We start from the raw sequence: 17,600 nt of genomic DNA, 5'->3' as shown, positions 1-17,600 counted from the left end.
AACTTAGCTGTGGTATATTGGCCATATGTCACACCCCCTCGGGCATTATTGCTTAATTATAATAGTCATTCCAATGGTAGCACATAATCTCTTGGTAGGTTTATCTCGTGCTGTATGTAGATTTGTAGACACTTTTTTCGACAACACATTACTTTCTCCCTCTTTATTTTTCTCTCTTCATCGGACCCTCTCTTTTTCTATTACTCTGTTTGTCTATATATACCCCTCTTTGTCTCTCTCTCTGTCTCTCTCTCACTCCCCCCCACCCCTCTCTCTCACTCTCTCTCATACACAGGGCCACTGGTCCTAGTGAGTAATGGGGTAATTAGACCTATCATGCTGCAGAGACACAAGATGAATTCTGTGTGCTCTCCTCTTTTGTTCTCTGCTAAAGCACAATCAGGTTTATTTCCTCAACATTACCTGAGAGAGACCCTATCACCCCTTATCCCCCTCCCTCCCTTCCCCACCTCTCCCTCCACCCGTTCTCTCTCTATACCCGCTTTCATCCTACTGAGGTAGACTTCACCCCTCTCAACCTCGGTTATCCTCTCCTCATTTAGTAAGATCTCAAACTTTTCCTTGTCCTCGTGAACTGAGATTGCTGTTTTTTGTTTTTTTACTGTTTTTCAACAGAACATTGTGGCAAGTGGCAGCAACATGCTGATTTGTGAGTACAACTTACATTTGAATATAACAATTGTCAACACTAACTAAAACACAATCATCAGCTACATAGACTAAGGACATGGACCAGACTATCGGAGCAGTTCTTTGGCCACTATATAATCGATACATATGAGGGTTTTTTTCTTCATATACCATGAGAGTTAGGGTTTGTTGAAAGTTCCCACCAAAGTCACCTCCTTCCTACTTGTAATTGACTTGGGGTCCTGGGTGAATAATGGGCTTCCTGTTAAAAGGGGTTGCTATTGGCTAATGAAGCTGAACGTGTTGTTTGTCCTCCTCCCCCTACCCATCTCCCTCCTCTCCCCCTCCGCATTTCCTTCCTCTCCCCACTTACTCATACTTCTAATGCAGACACCATATGTGTGCATGTGTTTGTGTACATGCAAAAGGGGGTAGGGGTGCAGTGTGTGTTTGGAGGGGGAATAGGTGCGTTTGCATGCATGTGTATGTGCATAAATGCGTGTGTGTGGTATGTATTCATGTATTTGAAGAACACATGCGTTACCTAGCCTCAGGAGACAGGGGACATGATCACACCACTTGTCATCCTGCCTGACCCTTAAAGCTTCGCCACACAGTCAAATCAATTAGGGATCTACATAAACAAATATACATTATACTGTCCACCTGTCCATTTGAGTTAATTCCTTCTCCTCTATTTCAGTCCTATCCAATTGATTCAATTCATGGTTTTGATGGGAAATGAAGAGGCATTTGCATTTCCATTCCAAAAGTACAGCTCTTTTTTTGTGTCAAAGGAACAAAGAGGATATGACAAGATCACATACTGTAGATGTGGAAGAGCATGCAGAAGAGATCCTGTTTAATGGCTTTTGTTTGTGCATTCCAGATACTACTACTAATAATAATAATAAGATCACACATATCATCATCATACACACACACACACACGCACACGCACACACACACACACACACACACACACACACACACACACACACACACACACACACACACACACACACACACACACACACACACGTTGGATACAGTGTCAGCCGCAAGACCAAGCTCTGCAGCAGTGGTCTTGTTTTTAACAAAACTTTGACTAGTGCGTGTGCAGGTAATGCAAGCTTTTTACTGATATTTTGTTAGTATGCATCACTGCCCAGCTCTAAATCATTTACACATTAATTCTGTGTTTTTTCATCTGTTCCTTTTGATTTACATGACAACAATAAGAATGCACATTTTGTTGTCTATCTCTGGAAGCATTGTTTGTCTGGGCTATTGACTGTTAAGTATTATAATTAATCAAACAATTAACAGGATGGCTTCTAATGATATCCAAAGGACACAGAGAGGGTGAAGATGGCAGCTCTCATGGGTGACATCTTCATCAGAGGTCTGAGTGTTTTCACATACAGCAGTTTGTCAGTCGGGACATCGAAGATGCTATACCTTCAGAATATGTATGATATAAATGTTGGTGCAGTCATGCAAGTGCAGTCAGTTAAAAATTAACCTGTCAATGGAGAAGGAGAAGAGAAAGTCTGCCAGTCGCTTTTCACTGGCTGAAGTCAGCGATGGCTAACCAGCCAACAGGAATAGAGAGAGAAACATGGAGAGCAAGGTGGGGGGAGACGTGTTCAGGCTTCCACAACTGTTGGTGTCATAGGTTATTGAATTACTACTGCTTTCTAAAATGTGACTTTTTTATGGTAAATTCATCAATCAATCCTGGAATACTAGAGAATAGAACCAAGTACAAGACATTGTAAGTAAAGTAATTGCTCTACCCATTGACATATTGGACCAATAACTAAACATTGAAAATAAAGATCATCAAACATCTCTGAATAATATGTTTATAATAGAGAAAAGAAAGAAAGAAAAATAAAATGTTTAAAGACTTCATCTCCCATGGTGCCATACAATAACACGCTGCGTAGCCACGCTCGGCCGGAGTTGGCGGGTACGAAGGAGGCACTGGATGGCTTTTGTCTGTAGCTTTACGCAAAAACGAGAAGAGAGTATTTTTAAAAATAGATTTTACAAGCTGATATTTATATAAGATAAGCACTAAAATTGTTTAGATAAACCATTGGTATCCATTTTATAGAAATAACAAAATTTCCGACCATTCATTCATTCGAGTCAATTCTCTGTAAAAGGTAAGTGGCTAGTTACTTCACCATAGCCTTCTGCTCTTTAGCGGTTTTCTCCCCCCAGCGTTAACCTTCTATTATGCACAATGCGTGATAAGCATATTTCAATAGGCCAATATATTCACCCTGCAGTGTGCATCTTGCTACATTGTTGCATGCGGATTCTGTTTTGACTATTCAATTGCATTGTTTTCGCGCGAGTTCGTGTAGATTGCTCGCGCTACGATTCAGGTCAACATGGACGACAAGTCATTCTGTCTCGACAGCTCCGGGGGGAAGAAACCCTAGCACCACCATGTGAAACGGGAACGGCTTGATGGCATAGGGAACGGGTTGGTTAATAAATTGCAATTGTGTGTAGCCTTTTACAGTTACCGTGTATTTGACCATGTTATTTTGTTGCACTGCGTGATTGTCCGTTATTATTGATGTAGGAAAACGATTAGGTTGCTACATTTCATGACCTTCTTTCAGGCAGGAATGTGTCTCATCGAATTGGCTACTCATAAAAGAGAGGAAACGTGCTGTAGCAAAGAAAGGACTGCTTATGATACAAATATATTTGCATCGCTTTACAAGTGGCTAAATTTGCATCATTTATTAGCATTGTCTGTTAAGAACGTTATAGGCACCAGCGATCTGCAGCGTGCACCTAAACTCAATTCTACCCAAATAGGGCAATGGAATCAGAAATCATCACCTTCTTGAAATTACTTACATTTTAAAATAAACTGCTGAATTGCACATCAAAGCTGGCACTCAAATGCGTTGTTTAGCCTATAAAATATATGACACTGAAAAACGATGTCCTATTTAATTATGTTTTTAACACATTTGCGTTGTCAGTGTATGTATGATAGTGATGTTTTACCCCAGCTTACCCCAATGTTCAGTTAAGAGGGGGTGGGGGTAAGCGTTTTCTTGGTGTTGTGTATTCTAAAGGGTAAGAACCAGGATGTGTGTGCCCTCCCCTTTCTTCCTCCAGATATTCTTGCTCTCACCATGTTGTCTTCTGCCAGTGGTTTGTAGTGATTGTGTGCTTTAGTTGATTCGACTGTATGTGGCATTACTGTGCATTGATGTCTAGTTTCGAAGCTCGACCCCTTCACCTGCTGAATCTCATGTAATGTTATGCGTTTGACTGCGTGATTGCTGGTCTGATTGAAAGGATTGTGCTTCTGACATTTTACACTTTCCTACGATATTGGCAGGTGTGCATTAGTCTACACCACGTCAAGGCTACAGCCCAATGGAACGTTCAAGAACTCGTCTAGTCCCTACCCCCTGCTTAGATCATGTATTCGAGACGGGTACCAACCCCTAGGGCTCTCCTCTGGGAATCACACCAACAGTCATTTAGACTGTAGTCATAAATATGTCTGGAAATAGTGATGACACACCTAGAGTGATTCTCGTCAAATGTGTTTTTCTGTGTGTTTGTTTGCATTAGTTGCAGACTTGCAGTACAATCGATGCATGCCAGCTCATTTAATAGAAACATATCGCCGCTCCATGCGTTTTTTAGTACTGACCACGTAGTAGGAACTCTAGTCAAAGGTTATTATTTTTTATAACTAACCCAAGATAGACCGCAGCCTGTTTTCCAATAGGCGCAAATGAATCATAGTAGGCAGAACAAGAAAGGAGTTTGGTAGAGCCAAGCACGAGCTAGCGAGATCTTATTGGTGCTTTCTAGCACGTATTTGCATATTTCTGTTAGGGAGAGCCTAGCAAAGGATAAAGTTTGTAACAGATTGTAGTTTTGGTCACAACTCTATTGAGATCAAATGTTTTATAGATGAGAAAATTAGCAGGATGATGGCCAAAATCCATCTCGCTCCATCTTCTCCCACTGCCGACCACGGGTCTTCCATCTCATCACCATATTTGGTGGTGAGTTGAAATGCCAACTGGATGCTTCACATTTATACATCTGACGAAACATCTGTCTCATTGTTCTATCTGTGCTGTAGTGGTATGCATGCATTACACGTTAGTAGTCGATTGACTGTGAGAGACGATACCATGTGTTCCTCTTACCAATGCCATTCTCTACTTCCTTCTGTGATTTCTCCCTTATGCCTCTGATCCATGACCCCCCCCCCATCTCACCCTGTTTAGCACTGTTGACAAGGAACCCAGTGGTTCCACTGCCTTCTCCCAGCCTGAAAATGAGTGAGCCTACTGCTACCGCTACAGAAGCCCCGAGCGATGTGATCCCCAGTGTTACTACTGGTGTTACCACTGAAGGTGTAGATCAACTTTCTACTAATGCAAACGGTAATCCATTGTTTCTGTCTTATGAATGCCATAGGGTTGGGTGGTGGACTGGCCAGCTTTGGCAGAACTTAAACGCACACAAGTGGAAATGGGGGGGGGGGGGGTAAAAGACGATGACCATAGCTTACCCATGATGTTGCACAAGGATTTAAGTTGATCGCCTTAATTAATGTATGATATATTTGGGCTTGAAGTGGGAAATCCGAAGTGGTAACTATTTCCCGTGTCATTGCCGTGTGTTTTCCCCTATGAGATGACATGCTAATACTTTTCAGTCTACATTTTTATTTCTGGGCTGGGTTTTATTTGAATGTTACAATCAACTAGCTTGGCATTGTTTAATAATAAGAAAAATCTGCAAAGTTAGGTGTTTTTGCACCTCCACTTTTTTACCAACAAGTTTTCATAATCTATTGGAGAATTTGTGAAGTTTCACTTATTGTTTTAGCTAGTCTGTAAAAAAAAATATGACATTTTGGAACCCCGATTCCCCCGTCGCCCCAAGATTAATGGTTTAGACCACTAAACTTTTGGGTGAATTTGTTTTGCAAGGCACGGTGCCCCAGGTGTGTGGGGTTTGCTCTTTTTCGATCATTCCATTGGTCCTAAGAAGAATTGCCCATTGCTTCACAAAACGCTCCACTGCTTTGATTGGTGCAGCTAGAAACCACAATATCCTATAATGAAAAGGCACCCGCGAAAGAAAATATATTTATATATTTTTTTTGCTGTTACATTTATATTGGTGTTTCGTGTCCGATGCGCTTAGGGTGTGGTTGTATTTAATTTGCGTCGTGCATCATGAGCAAAGTCATTGAAGTCTCATTTTACTTCCTCTGTGAGAACCATGAGCACGGGCTGATTTTGCTTGGCTGTAACGCAGCCAATGCCTGTTTGCAGCCCACCTACCAAATATTGCACTCTCCGTGTCCATTACAATGTAGAAAACATGTCTCTAAACCTTTCGTAGTTATCCATATTAAAGGAGCTTCAACTTAAAACTTTCTATGGTGGATTAGCAGTCACAATTTTATGGAAAATCCCCGAACTTTGGAGACAACAATAGATGGCGAAGTCAAAGATGGTGGTTTCCATCTGTGGCAAAGTTTTCTCTAAATGCTTATGACAAATCCAGAACCAGCCATAGCCACTTGGCTAATCTTTTGAATAGGGTATAGTTAAAAAGACCTAGCAACAACCGATAACATTAGCTAGCTAGGTAAGGTTATCATGTTAGCTAGCTACACTGACAGCTATCAGTGCCATATTTGTTGATGTTTCTCCACTCCATGTGGAAATCACCTCTGGAAGATCTCAATTGCATAATGCTCGCGTCCTCTCGTCTCCTTCGCAAAACCCATTGGAGGATAAGGTCAGAAACCACTGGCTTTCTCGTCCAATGGGTTTTGGGAAGGAGAGAGGACGCGAAGATTACGCAATTGAGATCTTTCCTTCAGCATTCCTACTCACCTCCAATTCTTGAATATGTAATGTAGCCTGTGTCATTCTTCAGAAGTTGAACCTAAACAAGCTCTTCTGCTCTAGAACAGGAATTACCTCAATATTTTTTCTCTGACTTCGCTGCCCATCTTGACAAGATTAGGGTGATATGTACTAGGCTTGGGCGCTATCCAGATTGTCATACCTTCATACCGACCTTGTGCCATACTGGGATATTTGGTAATACCGGCACTGAACACAAGGGTCGCTGTTTTCAAACCCCACTGATACTCTGTAATCTGAAGGTTAGCAATACTAACAAGTACATTTAAAATTCCATAGAGAATGCTAACTAAATGCTAACAAGCGCATTGAAAACATTTTGTACAGCTTCTGACCTAAACTAGACAAGTAACTCAAATGATACACAGTTTGCTGCACGCAAATAACAAATATTAGCCAGCAAGGTTCTTGATCCAGGAGGGGATTCTCTGCTGTTACCTAGCGAATGCTTGATTTTGGAAGAAGCTAACCACTTAGCCAGATAGCTAACTAGCTACTGAATTAGCAAACCAATTGCACAACTGCAGAGCATTTAGCACATTTTATTTTTTATATATAATAAAAAAAATGTAACCTTTTATTTAACTAGGCAAGTCAGTTAAGAACAAATTATTATTTACAATGACGGCCTACTCCGGCCAAACCCAGACGATGCTGGGCCAATTGTGCGTCACCCTATGGGACTCCCAATCACGTCCGGATGTGATGCAGCCTGGATTCGAACCAGGGACTGCAGTGACGCCTCTTACACTGAGATGCAGTGCCTTAGACCGCTGCACCACTCCTCCCCTGAACGATAACGAACGAAGAGGTAATGTTAGGTGAGCAGCCTGACCAAGGAGACGGGGCGAGAAGGTGATGAAGCGTACTTCATGAGCTGTAACGTAAACTCACACCATTCCGTACAAATGTGCGCAACCGCGACATTCAAACGAGGCTACAAAGAAAACTAATGGGACTGTAGCGACGGTGTTGACTTCAAAATCTGGGGTGTGAACTACGTTTCTATTCAAGCGTTGATCGACATGGTAATGGCGCTATAGTATTGGAGAAAAGTAGAGAAAATGGACCCTCCTTTACATCGTGACGTGTCATGCCGTAACGCACAGCACGCATAAAGCAACTCATTCTGTCTTACAGCCTCTCTCCACCAGGTGTAGCACTTCTCTCACCGTTTAAAAACAAGAAATGGACAGTGACGGGGGTAAGGGGGATACCTAGTCATTTTTTGCGTCATCACTGTAAGCTATCATGACTCTCAAAGCCGCTGTTTACTTCTGAAGATCACTTTAGCACCGCTCTAAAAACCCGATTTAAAATTTGACACAAACATTCAAATAGCTATGTAATGACACAAACTCTTTATAGTGTTTTATTTACATTTTAGAGGCGATAAGGTGATAAGTTGGACAGATCAAGTGGAAAAAAACACGTTTTCCAACATCTCCTCTCCTTCTCACTATCACACATTAGTTTCGCTACCCCACCCGCCATTTTTAAAAAGACCCGAAGGAGCTCATTGCCTTCTTGAATTATGCAGAAACGGGCAGCGTGGAGGTCATGTCATTAATTTTGTTGGAAAGGGAAGAAATTGTGCTGTACAATGATATTGACATTACAGTTGATCTGGAAGTATTACGTTTTTTGGGCGCTAAAATAAGGTAAATTGTACGGACCAAGGCGATGTACAAAAGTGAGTGAGTTTACGTTAACCGAAAAACAACTGGCATTTGGAAAGTTTGAGGTGAGGGAGAAAGTGGGGCGGAACAAGTATTGTTAGCATTGTTAAGTATCTTGCTAGCTGGAGAAATGTTGAGCAACATTAGCCAACTTAACTGATCAAATAATTGAGTTTAATGTGTGAAAATGAGCTGGCTAAGAAAGTCAGCAACATCAGATGAGCTAACATTAGTAACCTAACCAATTCGCTATAGTCTTAACTGGTTTATGACTCCTTGCCGTTCCTCAAGTTAAAATGTGCTAACGTTGCTTACTGGACCCTGGTAATCTGTGAAATGTTAACTAGCTAACATACTAACCACTATCTGTTAACTCATGTTTTCCCTCTGCAGTATGTGGTTAATTTTCAGAATGAGAGAATTAGGTGAAAATGAGGCGTTGCTCGTTAAACTAGTGGATTCAGGGATCAAGTGTAGCTGGGCCTGGCTTAAGCTGGATGCCACTATAGAGGTGAAATGAACGCCACACACTTTCCCTGGCACATTGTAGAACAGGTGTCCACATGCAGAAAGTGTATAATGTGCAATGTAGCCCAAATATATTGTTTTTGTTCTGTTGAACTTGACAGTAACGTGTGAGTGAGGGGGGATTATATATATTTTTAACTTAATGCATGTTATTTTTGCACACATGTAGCCTTGCGCACCTGATCGACGTCTATATTGGCCACTATAATAGAGCAAAAATAGAATGCCTGTTTGTTTCATTCTATTTCTACTTTAAGATTATTTTTTCCAGAGTGCAGTATTTAGGTGTGTGGTTACAAGCGTTCTATTATAAAGGATGTCATGGCTAACTGCAATATTAGTGTATTGTTTTTTTCTCAAGATTTGCCTGTCATTTGCAGTAAAGTCTAGGCAACAAATAACATTGGATTGCTATCTTTACATTTTTTTTTGCTGTGAGTTAGGTTCACATTAATCACTTTATTTTACGCACAGAGACTGATCATGTAGATCATATTCTTTGTTGTTTAATTAGTTAAAACCTGCATTTCCCCCTGGCAGGGATTTCTTTTGTTTCAATGCAACAACAAAAAAAGTGTTACCTTTTTGGGCCCTCGTCAGTTTGCATCCCTGTGGTTGCCATGCTGGCAATACTACTTAATTGCAGAAAAGACACAATTTGTATTTTGATTGGCAAAGCAAGTCCAACAAATGTTTTTGGGCTGAATCCCATCTGTGTAATCTGACTCAACCTGACCATAGTGAAGTGTGCCCATTATCATTGGGACTTATAGCTGTGAACAAAGTCTATGAAGTCTAACCAAACTGTTCTGCTCTTCACCAGAGCCCCCCAAGGAAGAGGTCAAGTTGGTGGCAACAGCAGGCAAGAAGCAGACCAAGAAGAAGGTGGAGGAGGTGGTAGAGGAAGAGGAGGAGGAATATGTGGTGGAGAAGGTGCTGGACCGACGGGTGGTAAAGGGACGCGTCGAGTTTCTGCTCAAATGGAAAGGCTTCTCGGAGTGAGTGAAGATTTAATGCTAGTCACATAAATTATATTGACATACATTACATACAATCCTGTATACATTTATAATTTTGCATCTCTTTATTGGTACCCATGGGGTAGTGTAGCTTGGGGGTCTTGTCACTATGCAACAGGATTTGTCATACCCCCGGGTCCTCAACAGGTCGGGCATATTGGTTGCCGTTTTCCTCACAGAGCATGTTGTGCAAGGTCAACAATGGTCTCCACTGTCTCTGGCTTGAGACAAGTGGTCGTGTGGAACACTTGTCAGCGGTTGGCAAGTACAGTGCGTTCGGAACGTGTTCAGACCCCTTTTTCCACGTTTTGTTACTTTACAGCCTTGTTCTAAAATTGACGAAGCAAAAATGCATTTTTAGAAATGTATACAAAATAAAAAACGGATATCACATTTACTTAAGTGTTCAGACCCTTTACTCAGTACTTTGTTGAAGGACCTTTGGTTGCAATTACAGCCTTGAGTCTTCTTGGGCATGACACTACGAGCTTGGCACACCTGTATTTGGGGAGTGTCTCCCATTCCTCTCTGCAGATCCTCTCAAGCTCTGTCAGGTTGGATGGTAAGCGTTGCTGCATAGCTATTTTCAAGTCTCTCTGTGGATGTTAGATTGAGTTCAAGTCCGAGCTCCTTCTGGGCCACTCAAGGACTTTCAGAGACTTGTCCCAAAGCCACTCCTGTGTTGTCTTGGCTGTGTGCTTAGGGTCATTGTCCTGTTGGAAGGTGACCCTTCACTCCAGTCGGAGGTCCTGATCACTCTGTAGCAGGTTTTCATCAAGAATTTCTCTGTACTTTGCTCCGTTCGTCTTTGCCTCAATCCTGACAAGTCTCCCAGTCCCTGCCGCTGAAAAACATCCCCACAGCATGATGCTGCCACCACCATGCTTCACCGTAGGGATAGTGCCAGGTTTCCTCCAGATGTGACGCTTGGCATTCAGGCCAAAGAGTTCAATCTTGGTTTCATAAGACCAGAGACTCTTGTTTCTCATGGTCTGAGAGTCTTTAGTTGCCTTTTGGCAAACTCCAAGCTGGCTGTCATGCCTTTTACTGCAGAGTAGCTTCCGTCTGGCCACTCTTCCATAAAGGTCTGATTGGTGGAGTGCTGCAGAGATGGTTGTCCTTCTGGAAAATTCTCCCATCTCCACAGAGGAACTCTGGAGCTCTGTCAGAGTGACCATCAGGTTCTCTTGGTCACCTCCCTGACCAAGGCCCTTCTCCCCCGATGGCTCAGTTTGGCCGGGCAGCCAGCTCTAGGAAGAGTCTGTGGTTCCAAACTTCTTCCATTTTAAGAATGATGGAGGCCACTGTTCTTGAGGACCTTCAATGCTGCAGAATTTTTTTGATACCCTTCACCAGATCTGTGCCTCGACACAATCCTGTCTCGGAGCTCTAAGCACAATTCCTTCGACCTCATGGCTTGGTTTTTGCTCTGACATGCACTGTCAACTGTGGAACCTTTTTATATAGACAGGTGTGTGCCTATCCAAATCATGTCCAATCAATTGAATTTACCACCGGTGGACTCCAATCAAGTTGTAGTAACATCTCAAGGATGAAAAAATGGAAACAGGATGCACCTGACCTCAATTTAAGTTTCATAGCAAAGGGTCTGAATAGTTATGTAAATAAAGTTGGGGAATCAAAGGGGTTAACATTTTTGGGTCCCCTGGACTATATCACAGAATATTAAGAGTACAACCTCATGCATAATGATTTACACAAGAATTCCCCTCAGCCAAAACTTACCTTCAGATATTGGTCTTTCAACACCTTATGAATGGCATTGCAAGTCTTTGGAAGGATTTTAGAGACTGTTGCATGTCCAATATAAAATTGGAAGGACAGGTAGGTCCCACAGGTAGGTCCCACCTGCACAAAGACACTGATTACCAAATAAGGGTTACAAACCAAGACAAGTCAACCCAGCTAGCTAGTTAAGTTTGCAGCTAACAGATACACTTGTTTTATTTAGCATTTAAGAGCTCAGAACATTATATGGGCATCGTGAGAAAAAGACAACCATGAAGCCAGCTGGCTATGTAATGCCCACTAGCCAACACCAAACATTTGAAATATAACTGCAAGAAACATTTTAAATAATGTTAGCTAGCTAGCTAATGTATTATTTACATGTTTTGTGTGGCTAGCAAATGAGCATACATAGTCAGCTGGCTAGTTTTTACTTTTCTTCATGTTTGTCTCTTAGGCATCATGACAATCTAATATCAACATCAAACATTTAAACACTAGGATAGCTATCGCTCGCCAGTTGCCAGGAATCGCAGAAATGCTGTCCTTGAAATTAGTGTCTTGCTTCCTGATTAGAGGGCCCACCAACTCCACTAGCTGGGAAAGATTATGGAACTGGGTGATGTAGCCCAACTCCAGCTCCCTACACAAGTTTGCGTAGGCTCCTATAGGGCCCTATAAAATCTTTATTTTTTTTTTGCCTAATTCTGTTTAATTTTCCCCCCAGATTTTCCCTGTTTTTTTTTTTTTTTCAATTTTTCGCTCCAAAAATCACAATTTTTATTTAGAACATCAACAAAATTGGATGTTGTAAGTACACAACAATGCTTGAACCATACCAGGAGACCACTTTTGAGGTCTGGGAAAAATCGAAGACATTTACATTTTTGGGTGTAGATACCTTTTAAATTCAAGTGTGCAGTCTGGCACCAGCAAGAGACCTATAGCACACAGAAGACGGTTGTAATTCGCATCATCGCTAATGGCTTTGTGGTAGACAATCGCGCGCACACAGGGGCTTTCCTGCAACGTTGTCTCTTCTAAGTTTAAAGGAAAATATGAATCCCTTATCCCTTATGCTATTTGTTCATGTCTTATTATAATCTTGGGCAAATACATTTTCTAAAATACAATACATTTAGTTGATGTCCTAAGTTCAATACATGTTTGAATGTTGTTGAATTCCATTTTAATGTCTGGAATCTGTCTGGGTTCTCCATATTGTAGGTTTTATAGGGCCCTACTCTTTGGGCTTGGCACTGCATAAGCCAAAGCCTGCTACCTAATCTCCTTTCCTTTTGGTTGGTTGTTTTTGCTCTTGTTGGTTGCTCTCATCGTTCTACAAAAAGTCAATAGCCATCTCAAACACTTTCTAGCTTTTTCTGGTCCATGGTGACACAGAGATGGATTTAATAGGTTGGTCTTCAGCTGCTGTATATTTGGCATCTGTCTGTTTTTACTACTTCGTCTTCCAGTGTTGTGGTAGTCCTGCTACCCTGGGCCCTGCCCCTTTTTTTCATGCGTTATTATAACATCGGACTGACCTCAACTGTTCGTTGGGCAATGGGCTGGGGAATTTGATGAGCTGGTTCTGGGGGTTTGGAATGGAATCTGATGATTATTGCCCAGGTATAAATTGACCTTTTAAACTATTTGTTTACCACAGTGAGGACAATACATGGGAACCGCAGGACAACCTGGATTGCCCAGACCTGATTGCTGAGTACATGCAGAATCATCATAACAAAAAAGAAAGTTACAAGAAAGAGTCTGGTGGCAAGAGAAAAGCTGGCGAGTCTGACACAGAGGCAGGGGGTGAAGAAGGCAGGCCCAAGAAGAGGAAAGATGAGGTGAGAGCCTGTACTTGGCTTCAATGTTAAAGAACATGTCTGCTACTATAGATCGTGAACCTAGTCCTGTACTGAACCTTCTCTCCTTCGCTTTCCTTATCCATCATTCTTTCAGGCAGAGAAGCCCAGAGGCTTTGCTCGTGGACTTGACCCTGAACGGATCATTGGAGCCACAGACTCCAGTGGAGAGCTGATGTTCCTCATGAAATGGTGAGTTCTGGGCAGCATTGGGATTTTTACACTTTTCGCTATACGTTACTGGGAGAGTGGAACATAACTGGTTTAAGTGGCTTCACCCTTAAATTCTGTCTCCACAGGAAGAACAGTGATGAGGCGGACCTGGTGCCGGCCAAGGAGGCCAACATTAAATGTCCACAGGTGGTCATATCCTTCTACGAGGAGCGTCTGACATGGCACTCCTACCCCACCGAGGAGGAAGAGAAGAAGGATGATAAGAACTAGCCACAGGTCCAGGATTAGGGGAAGAAGGGGGTACAGAGGGTGGGGTTTAGAGTGGTTGGGGAGGGTCAGAGAAGCTGATTTGTTTCAAAAGCTTCGTTCTGCAAACCCGGACTGTTGAAACTAAAACAGAGGTTGACAGATGGGTAGGGATGATGGGAAGACTTGTCAAGGAGGTGGGTTGGGGGGGGGGGGCATGGGTAAATAGAACTCGTAAGTCTCAAGATTACTTTATCAGGCCTCACTTTTGGGTCTTATCAGCTAGGACCATGGGATATGTAGTTTTCAGTTTCTGAGCACTGAATGGCTTCAAAATCACCAGCTCCTCTTACTGTAAGCTTTGCCTCAGAAAAGCTTTTGTCGAGATGAGTGAGCGAGGTATCACTACAGCAGCTGAGTTGACAAAATGGAAGGGTCAGGTTCCAAAACATGATCCAGCAAAAGTTCTCAGCTAATTCAATTGAAATAGCCAATCTTAATTTCCAGTTTTCCTGCGTGAAATGTTGAAGTTGATTTCTAGTCAGAACATTATCTTGTACCTACACATCCCTCATCAAGCAACTTGCGGTGCTTTTTGTTTCTCTTTCGACTGTTTCTGAAACTCTGTTTTAAGTGTTGGCACCTGCCTTCCCTTGCCATATCATTATCATATAATGTGTAAATAGTTGTGGTTTTATTTGGTTATGAGAGCGATCTAAGAAAGATTCTAGTTGAGTGTTTTGGATGTTCAGACTGGAGTTAACCTAGATTCTGGTCTTAAAGTGTTACACATAGGTGTATAGAGTTGTGAACAATAGTATGGAGCAGGGTTTCCGTTAGGAAAATGTGGCGCCGGACATTTGACTGGCAGCATTTTAATTTACCGGACATTTGAGACATTTTCTCGACCCATATGCATTGTGTGCGTAACCCGATTAGGGCGTACAGCCATGGTGCTCCGAATGACAAATCACTTTTACATTATGGTAATTCATCTAAAAAAAGAACATGCAAATCGAGGATGCAACGGCGTGCGTCCTTACCGAATTCCAATGCGCACTTTGAAGATGTTAGAATAACTGTCCACATGTACTTTTCCTCAGCCAACAAGACGAGTAACGAACAGCAGAATCACCTGCCTATGTCAGTCTACTATCCCCCATAGTGGAACATTTGACCTATTTATTGGTCAGCTTGTCGTTCTGTGCGTGAAAGAAGTGGTCTACTCAAAACAGACTCTGGGACAGTTGTGGGACAACGGATCCCAAATTCATACAACCAGTAAGCCTAGGCTACATAAAACAACGTTAAAGCAATGAGGCTGATGCTACCGATCAAGAACGTTTAGCTTAAAATGTTGATAAACTGTTATTTCTTCACATAAGTATAGCAATGCTTACAAGGCAGTAGGCTAAGCGCGAATGTTTGTTCCGTAATGCAATTAGCAAGAAAACACTGTTGGGAAATGCGCACTGCACATGCGAGCGGTGTCATGAGATGAAAATATCCATTAGATCTCCCCTCTTAATCTAAAGATTCAACAACTAGCATGGGTTGCTAATATGACTAGGATTGTGCCTTTGGCTACTGGACAATGTAAGAAAGTTGATTTGAAAACCAATAGAACATGAGAGAAATAGACTACTGGTTTCAATGGCACATGGAACTCTAAAACGATTGCTTTTACATTTCTACGGTCGGATGTTGGCTAGGCTACTTTGAAGCAAGGGAAGACATGCCTCATATGAAGTAAAACATTCAGGTTTCAAACAATTAAGAATGTTTTTTTTTAAACGTATACTGCCTCCATTTCATTGCTAAGTGGTGTGTGACGTGCTGAAGCCTGCATACCGTTGCCTAGGCACGTAAAATAAGGGCAGTTCTATTTCCAGTTAAGAAATAAAATAGCTATTTTTAATGGTGGCCATCTTATTTTAACACACGATTGCATTTAGTTATGCAATGATTGGGCTTGTAAAAGCACGTTTGACTCCAGCAGCCAGGAACACGCTGTTTGAGAAGCTGTACCAGCAGCTCCTCCGTTCTCTGACAGATTTTCCGCTCAAATTAGGCGCTGCATCTGTATGCTGTGTACATGTGATAAGATACATAAAGACTAACGAAAATACACAAACAGCAATTTAATTCCACTAAATTATGCAAATTAACCTATAGACCGATAATCTTGACCGGTCAGATGTATTTGCATCGACTGGTATTTCCATCAATATGCTAAAAAGCATTTTTCAATGGGATTTCTTTCCTTCTCGCAGACAATTGGCCGGCGGCAATTTTATTTATCGGCTTTTCACCTTTTTTAAAATTTTTTATTTTTTTAAATCTGCCAAAAACCGGCTATTACTAGTCAACAGAAACCCTGGTATGGAGCAACTCACTTTGTTGTAGAGCACCAGTATGACCTATGTAACCTGAGTTGTTTGTAGGCTCATACCCATGGCTAATAAAACTTGATTGGTGTGATCCACTTTCCTGTCAGATAACATACCCTCAGAAAACTGGCAATAAGTAAGAAGCTAGATGAAGATGCGAAAGATGGGCTTTCACTTAGATTAATCTTTGATGGAAAGCTTCATTTACTATAACGTCCACATAGTCTGTCCCGCTTTCTTGACGAGCTCTTCCCATGTGCAGTACATGCTCACCATTCACAGGCTTTCTTGAGGTGATTGGGGCTTTTAGAAGGTTTGGTATTGCCGTCAAACTGCACTGTAAATATGTGGATTTGGATTAAGGGGGTGGGAAGGGTTGGGCTCAGTCAAGGCCTATGGTTGGCTATGGTTGTGAAGATGAGGGCTGGACAAAAAAAAGTGTTTTCTTGCAATGCAACCAACATAAGCCAGTAATTCAAGTGTCAAATCTCTCCCAAGAGGTATACACAGAGGTAAATGTAGTGTCTATGCCAGGGCTCTCCAACCCTGTACCTGGAGAGCTACAGACCATTGTTTTTGCTCCAACTCTAATCTAGCGCACCTGATTCTAATAATTAGCTGGTTGATAAGCTGAATCGGGTAAATTAAAACAGGGGTGGAAGAGAACATACTGGAGAGTAGCTCTCCAGGAACAGGGTTGGAATGTCCTGGTCTATGCACATGCCTCTGTTGTACTAAATCCGTTTTAAATAAAGACTGGTCCCTAGGTATAGTCTATATTGTGATTCAAAGTAAATACAACGGTTTTATGGTGATCTGTTTATAGTGTAAAGTAAATATATTCAAGGTGTTGACAGCCATGTGAATATAGATCAATCTAGCAACTTGTCCATCTCACACAACTGACTAAAAGATTATGGGCCTCCTGCCCAAGAAATCGCAAGACCAGATCATGATGACCTCTCCAACTAAGCTAATTCTACTTTCAGACTTTACCTCTGATGTTAATACTCGCCGAGTCTGGACCTGTTATATTAAAATGAGCTGCCAATTAAAATATGACACCCTCAGAGGTGGGTGGATTATATTCACGTTTGGTTTGTGGGGCTTTGCTATCGCTGGCTTAATTGCAGAATTGTTCACTGCTCTGTGTCTGAATATTCCTCTTCTTTTAAAAAAAAATATCCTAAGTTAAGTAATCGATTAATCACAGCTAACAATAGCTTGAATGAAAGTGTTAATCGATTTAACTGATTAATCGTGACTAACATTTTAAATGTTGAGGTACTGAAGACCCTGGTATAGAGCCTGTTGCCTTGGATTGATTTTGCACTGGCATTTTACT

The 17,600-nt window shown here is 41.8% G+C and overlaps 1 protein-coding gene across 2 annotated transcripts; it reads left to right on the top strand.

Annotated features, from left to right (window-relative positions):
* The first annotated feature begins 2,614 nt into the window (after positions 1-2,614).
* LOC115171003 (chromobox protein homolog 1) lies at positions 2,615-14,872 on the top strand. Of its 2 annotated transcripts, none has more exons than XM_029727439.1 (6): positions 2,615-2,825; positions 4,941-5,099; positions 9,633-9,807; positions 13,244-13,427; positions 13,543-13,637; positions 13,745-14,872. In XM_029727439.1, the coding sequence occupies exons 2-6, from the start codon at positions 4,991-4,993 to the stop codon at positions 13,887-13,889; spliced, it is 708 nt and encodes a 235-aa protein (XP_029583299.1). In that variant the 5' UTR covers positions 2,615-2,825; positions 4,941-4,990; the 3' UTR covers positions 13,890-14,872. The 2 variants fall into 2 exon arrangements, with proteins under 2 accessions (XP_029583299.1, XP_029583300.1); XM_029727440.1 differs by lacking the exon at positions 2,615-2,825 and adding an exon at positions 2,902-3,151.
* The last annotated feature ends 2,728 nt before the right edge of the window (positions 14,873-17,600 follow it).

Source organism: Salmo trutta, chromosome 32, assembly GCF_901001165.1.
Source record: "Salmo trutta chromosome 32, fSalTru1.1, whole genome shotgun sequence".
NCBI classification, from domain to species: domain Eukaryota; kingdom Metazoa; phylum Chordata; class Actinopteri; order Salmoniformes; family Salmonidae; genus Salmo; species Salmo trutta.
This window is presented reverse-complemented; position numbering and strand designations above follow the sequence as displayed.

Coding starts and splice junctions, on each gene's coding strand:
- LOC115171003 (XM_029727439.1), top strand. CDS start 4,991: ATGAGTGAGCCTACTGCTACCGCTACAGAAGCCCCGAGCGATGTGATC. Junction 9,808..13,243: donor AAATGGAAAGGCTTCTCGGA/GTGAGTGAAGAT, acceptor TGTTTACCACAG/TGAGGACAATACATGGGAAC. Junction 13,428..13,542: donor CCAAGAAGAGGAAAGATGAG/GTGAGAGCCTGT, acceptor TCATTCTTTCAG/GCAGAGAAGCCCAGAGGCTT.